General features: G+C 47.4%; 1 protein-coding gene across 6 annotated transcripts in view; it reads left to right on the top strand.

Moving 5' to 3' along the window:
* Positions 1-6,596, top strand: part of LOC122164591 (pre-B-cell leukemia transcription factor 1-like) — a 13,815-nt gene extending 7,219 nt beyond the window's left edge. For 3 of the 6 annotated variants that reach the window (XM_042826705.1, XM_042826704.1, XM_042826703.1), the window contains 6 exons: positions 2,801-3,042; positions 3,516-3,706; positions 4,630-4,765; positions 5,378-5,534; positions 5,674-5,780; positions 6,221-6,590. In XM_042826705.1, coding sequence (XP_042682639.1) covers positions 2,801-3,042; positions 3,516-3,706; positions 4,630-4,765; positions 5,378-5,534; positions 5,674-5,780; positions 6,221-6,445 — 1,058 coding nt within the window. In that variant the 3' untranslated portion in view covers positions 6,446-6,590. Of the gene's footprint in view, positions 1-2,800; positions 3,043-3,515; positions 3,707-4,629; positions 4,766-5,377; positions 5,535-5,673; positions 5,781-6,220 lie in introns of all 6 variants that reach the window. The other 3 variants (XM_042826702.1, XM_042826701.1, XM_042826700.1) reach the window with 2 other exon arrangements.
* Positions 6,597-6,643: the final 47 nt, after the last annotated feature.

Here is a 6,643-nt window from a genome sequence, read left to right as displayed (position 1 = left end):
CTTGCAGGTCAACTATGGAGTGGTTGGGATGGTAGGGTCCTTACAGGGCAACTGTGGAGTGGTTGGGATGGAAAGGTCCTTACAGGTCAGTTGTGGAGTGGTTGGGATGGAAGGGTCCTTACAGGTCAGTTGTGGAGGGGTTGGGATGGTAGGGTCCTTACAGGTCAGTTGTGGAGGGGTTGGGATGGAGGGGTCCTTACAGGTCAGTTGTGAAATGGTTGGGAGGACCACGGTACAGAGGCTGACCCCCAGCTCCCTGCAGCCTCCCTTCAGGCAGCCATAGAGAGCAGTGAGGTCTCCCCTGAGCTCCTCTTCTCCAGGCTGAACATTCCCAGCTCCCTCAGCCTCTCCTCCTCAGCCCTGTGCTCCAGACCCCTCACCATTTCATTGCCCTCCTTTGAACGCGTTCCAGGCCCTCCATGTCTTTCTTGCAGTGAGGGGCCCAAAACTGGACACAGCACTCAAGGTGCCGCCTCACCAGTGCTGAGTAGAGGGGGATGCTCACCTCCCTGCTCCTGCTGGCCGCACTCTTTGGATAGTGTGGATGGTACAAATGGTTCAATTCTGGCCCTAAAATGCCTGTCTACGAAGGTGAAGCCAACAAACGTGCATCCAGTGGCTGCATTCACGTTGCTTTTCTGCATTATTTGCTCCATGAAGGAAAATCTGCAAAGGGAGGGGAAAAAAAAAACACCAAAAACAACAACAACAAAACTCACAGCCGAGCGCGCACCGCTTATTTTGGTACCGCTAACCTCATTACAGAACCACGAACCTCTTAATTAACGACGTGCAAAATATATGGCCGTGATTGCATTTGCATACTGAGGCTTCAACACCTTAGGCTGCGTCGCGGTTTAATTAAGGATTAATTAGAGACGACGGGAATTTCACGTCACTTAGGGTAATGGTTTTGCATATTTGACAGATATCAGTAGGGGATGTGCAGGAAAATGGGGAATTTGTGTTTTCTTGTGTGTAAAGAGAACCAGTGAGTTTTATGGTCCATGAGTTTCTTCAGTAGCGATGAACTTGCTGGGATGAGCTACGGGGTGGAAAGTGCAACTCATTAATGCTAATTAACTCCTCTCTAGTTTCTTGCTAACCCCAGCCGACCAGATTCTTACCTTGAGGTTGTGGGGGCGCTTTATTCAGCAGTTGACTTGAGATGAGCTGATGCGTAATTGATGATAACGAATGTCTAATTACCGTCATTAGACGGGTGATATAAAATTAAGCTGCAGCTGGGAGCTCAACTCCAACACGAGGTGTGCTGACGTGCATCACGATGTGTGTAAGGAGATGGGAACCCAAACACCTCTTCCACCAACCCTTCCCAGCCCCAATAGTTCCACGTGAGCTCTGTCAGAGTGAGGAGTGTTGTTCTGGGGGGGCTTTGGGGTCCCTTGCAACCCAACTGTGCTTCTGTGATCTTTAAGGACCTTTCTAAACCAACCCAACCCTGTTCTACGGTTCTGTAATCTTTAAGGACCTTTCCAATCCATTGAATTGTTCTGTGATCTTTAAGGACCCTTCCAACCCAACCCATTGTATGGTTCTGTGATCTTCAAGGACCCTTCCAACCCAACCCATTGTTTGGTTCTGTGATCTTTAAGGACTCTTCCATCCCAACCCATTCTATGGTTCTGTGGTCTTTAAGGTTTCTTTTAACCCAACCACATTCTGTGGTTCTTTGATCTTTAAGGACCCTTCCAACCCAACCCAACCCCATTCCATTATTATTGTTTTTTATCTTTAAGGTTCCTTCCAACCCAACCCATTCTCTGGTTCTGTGATCTTTACAGACCCTTCCAACCCAACCAAACCCCATTCCATAGTTCTGTGATCTTTAAGGATCCATCCAACCCAACCCATTCTGTCCTCCCACGGTTCTGTGTTGTCGGATGGCTTTGGAATATTGCTTTGGTCACTTTGGATCTGGTGTGCATCACTGTGTTATCAGCAGAGATTCCCTCCTGAATCCAATCCACTACTCATTAAATTGCCTCACAGTTAAAATCCAATTAAAAGCCAGAAAGCTCCTGGTGTTTCTTGAACTCAGTATGTTTTGAGGGTCTTTTGTTTGTTTGTTCATTTGTTGTTTCAGGAGCGAACAGTAAATTGTCAAAAATTGGGATTTAAATATTCTGAATCAGATTTGCTTGGAATCGAAGGCGGATGATCCGAGCGCGGATCCCGTTGCGTGTCAGCGTAACGAAAGTGGATTTGGGTCTGATTTCATCAGAGTGTTTCAGGTTTCGAGGTTTTAACAGGGCAGAACGTGGTGCTGTCAATACTTCGGGGTGGTGTAGGCTGGTGGTGTGGCCTTTTGCTGGAGCAGTGTGGCCTATCATTGGCGATGGCGTAGCCTCTGCCTGGCAGTGGTGTAGTTGCACCCTTGGCACACCAGGCACCTTAAGTAAGCAGCCCTCAGGTGTGGAATTCAGCACGATCCCACATCTGCGTGGCGTCCTTTTCACCCCCCAGACACTGAGATACGGCGGCTGTAGCGGCTCAGGCATCTCATCCACCTCCCATAGTCTGTCTTTGATCTTTAAGGACCCTCCCAACCCAACCCAACCCCATTCCACGATTATTTCTTTTTATATCTTTAAGGTGTTCCCCGTTTCTCCCTCTGACCCACGTTTTCTCTGTACATACTGCGCCATACCTTCATTAAACGCTCCTTCTTTCCTCGACCTGGAGATAGAAGCCTGGTCTTTAAATGCTCTACCACTGAAGCAGACTCTCTTCCCCGTCCCGGAAATAACCTTCTGATTCCCTCTTTATATCTACCCAGTGTTAAGTATTCGTGGTATTCAGGAAGAAGACCCCCCCGATGCCCAACTAATGAGACTAGATAACATGTTGCTGGCGGAGGGCGTCTCCGGCCCCGAGAAAAGAGGAAGAGGAGCACCGATGGCTGTAGCAGCAACACCAGGTGGCTGTCCAAATGACAATAGCATTGAGCACTCTGACTACAGGGCCAAGCTGTCACAGATCCGACAGATTTACCACTCTGAGCTAGAGAAATATGAACAGGTGATCTTTCTGCATGGAAGAGTTTTTATCATCTCAATTGAAAATAACCCCCTTTTTTTTTTTAATTATTATTATTATTATCATTATTTTTTCCTTCGGTGTTGGTTTTAAGGACGGAGCAGGAGGTGTAAATGAGTTCAGTTCGACGCGAGGTTGTGTCACATTTGTTTGGGAGCTTATCTCAGCGTTGCAGGAATGAGATGAAATAGAGGGACGTCAAAGTAAAGATGCTATTCGTTACCTCTACAGAATTAAGGTGGAATAGAGGGACTGGACATCAAGATAATTAATGTCTCGTTTATCTTTGTTACAGTGTTTTTAAGAGTAAATACGGATAAAGCTGAAACGTGAAAAGTCCTCTGTTTTGTTTTCTGTTTTGTTTTGGTTTTTTTTTTTGGATATGTACTCTTGTTGGGGGGAATTCATTTAGGGGGTGTTTCATCGTTTCTCGATACAAATATCTTTATTTTCAGGCCTGCAGCGAGTTCACCACCCACGTCATGAACCTGCTCAGGGAACAGAGCCGGACCAGACCCATTTCTCCCAAAGAAATCGAGCGGATGGTGAACATCATCCACGGCAAATTCAGCACCATCCAGATGCAGCTGAAGCAGAGCACGTGTGAGGCGGTGATGATCCTCCGCTCGCGCTTCCTCGATGCAAGGTACGACCTTAACATCAGCCAGCAGTGCGCTGTGGCAGCTCGAAAGGCAAATGGGATCCTGGGCTCCATCAGGAGAGGGGTGGTCAGCAGGGACAGGGAGGTGATCGTCCCTCTCTACTCGGCTCTTGTGAGGCCCCATCTGGAGTCCTGTGTCCAGGTGTGGAGCCCTCAGTACAAGAAAGACATTGAGATTTTGGTAAAGGGTGCAGAGGAGGGCGACTGAGATGAGCAGGGGGCTGGAGCACCTCCCCTACGAGGACAGGCTGAGGGAGTTGGGCTTGTTCAGCCTGGAGAAGAGAAGCTGCGGGGTGACCTCAGTGCAGCCTATCAATACCTGAAGGGAACCTACACCCAGGAGGGGAGTCAACTCTTCCAAAGGGCTGACAAGAGCAGGACTAGGGGAAATGGATCCAAGTTGAGGGAGGGAAGATTGAGGTTGGATGTTAGGGGGAAGTTCTTTACAAGGAGAGCAGTCAGGCCCTGGAACGGGCTGCCCAGGGAGGTTGTGGATGCCCCGTCCTTGGACGTGTTCAAGGCCAGGTTGGACGGGGTCCTGGGCAACCTGATCTGAATGTGGATGTTTGGTGGCCCTGCTGGGCAGGGGGGTTGGAACTGCATGATCCTTGAGGTCCCTTCCAACCCGGGTGATTCTGTGATTCTGTGTGACGAAAAGAGGCTTTAATTATTGCTCAGTGCCAGTAATCGCATAGGAAACCTCGTTCCCACTGCTGTCAGTTTCAGTGTTAACATCTCATGGGTTGTTGTTCACGCCGAGCTTACTTACCTTGACGTAAACATATTAAAACCACGTGGAATTAAATATATTCTTCCTCAAAGGATATGAATGTATTCTTCCTCAAAGCAGATGTACTTTAGAGCAGGCCCACGGCCGCGCAGGTAGGAATAATTGTGATTTTTCACAGACGTAAGCGGCGTAACTTCAGCAAGCAGGCAACAGAAGTGCTGAATGAGTATTTCTATTCGCACCTGAGCAATCCTTACCCCAGCGAAGAGGCCAAAGAGGAGCTGGCAAAGAAGGGTGGCATCACCGTTTCGCAGGTACGAAGCCGTTGATTGGGAGTCGTTGTTTCTTTCCTTGAGGCGTTAAGGTTGGAAAAGGACGTTAGGATGGACTGAGTGGCTGCTAAGGGTCCCCATCCAACTCCCAGTGATTCAGTGGTTCCATGAAAACTAGCCCTGGATTCGTCTAGGAAATGCCCTGTGAGCAAATTGAGCTTTAGGGGCACAAAAACAAGCGAGCCAAGGGGAACTCGAAGCGATGTTCCAAGAGCCAGGGGCTGATGGATGGAAAACTGTTCTCAGTCAGGTGAAGGCGTGAAGAAATGCGAGGAAAAATGGGGAAAACCTACAGACAGACAACGTCAAGGACAGCTGGGAAGGGAACAGCAATGGGTTGGTGACAGATGAACGTGAGAGTGGATCTCAGACCATATAAACACACCTGAGTTCTGCTGGGTTGTCCCCTGTAGCCAGCAATAGGTTTCAGTTGCCTGTACTAAAAGAAAACAAAGAACATTTATGCTGTTCCAAAGGGTTTTGGTGGTTTTTTGTTGGTTTGAGCCCTACTATAAAACATTATTTTTGCTGCTGAGTCGTCAACGTAGCGGGTAATGGAATGGTTTGAATGGTAACAGGGCTGTAAATCTCCAGGTTTCCAACTGGTTTGGTAACAAAAGGATTCGGTACAAGAAGAACATGGGGAAGTTCCAAGAAGAAGCCAACATTTACGCTGCGAAAACGGCAGTGGATGCAACCAATGTTGTGGCTCAGGGCAACCGGGCAAACTCCCCATCGACACCAAATTCGGGTAAGGGAGAGAGCTTTGGAAGTCTCCAATTCCTTCCTGTGACGATGAGCGCCATGAATGGTTGGAAATGCTCACAGAATTAAAAATACACGTTTTTGCACTGATTTTTCTTTCGTTTCTTCGTTTCGTTGTGATTCAGCTTCCTCTGGCTCTTTTAAGATGACCAATTCCGGAGATTCCTTCATAAATTTGCAGTCGTTGACCTCCTACCAGAGCTCCCCGGTGGGAGGCAATGTGCAGTCACAGGTGAGCAGGTTATTTCATCATCATCATCATCATCATCATCATCATCATCATCATCATTATTATTATTATTATTATTATTAAAGCAGTTTCTCTTAATATCAGATAAAGATGATTATTTTTTTCTTCTCTTTCGAGTCAGATTTGTGGAACAAACCCATTGAAATCTATGTGTTATTTTTTTGTTGAAATCAAACTCAGGATTGGCCCATTGGCATCCTTCCATCCTTCAGATTTACACCAACAAATTGGTGCTGGCTCGTTTGAGGGCTCGTCTTGCTCTGTATAAGCAGAACTTGACGGGGTGCTGCCGTGTTAACAGCACTGATTTACAATTATTTTAAACAAAACGAGCACATCCCACTCGCACTATGATTTTTTTTTGCCTTACCATTACTTTTTACCTCCCCTCATTGGTGTCATTCCGTGGGATCTTGTTGCAGATGGATTCCTTGCACCATGTCATACACCAGGCAGGAAGATACGACACCATTGTGGGGAATCCTTTGTACACGACGCAGCGCATCGACGTAAGATGTCCCAAAGTTTTAATTGATCCCATCTCTGTTTGGTTCTCAGTAACCATTTGTGAATCAGTCCTAACGAAGTTCCTGCCCACTGAGATCTCTGCTGCTGGGATAGGAAAAAGGTGGAAGAGAGATACTTAAGGCTGAAACCTTTGGCTTTGGTTCCCAAAAAAACTTGTGTATTGAGGACATAGTCCAGAATAGTTGTTCAAAGGGTCCTTACAGATCAGCTGTGGAGTGGTTGGGTTCAGAGGGTCCTTACAGCTCAACCAGGGAGCAGTTGGGGTGGAAAGGTCCTTACAGGTCAAATGTGGGGTGGTTGGGTTCACAGGATCCTTA

The sequence above is a fragment of the Centrocercus urophasianus genome, unplaced genomic scaffold, assembly GCF_019232065.1.
Source record: "Centrocercus urophasianus isolate 14NV4802_14NV808 unplaced genomic scaffold, USGS_Curo_1.0 seq_266, whole genome shotgun sequence".
Taxonomy (NCBI): Eukaryota; Metazoa; Chordata; class Aves; order Galliformes; family Phasianidae; genus Centrocercus; species Centrocercus urophasianus.
The sequence above is the reverse complement of the archived record's forward strand: the minus strand, read 5'-3'. Positions and strand labels throughout refer to the sequence as shown.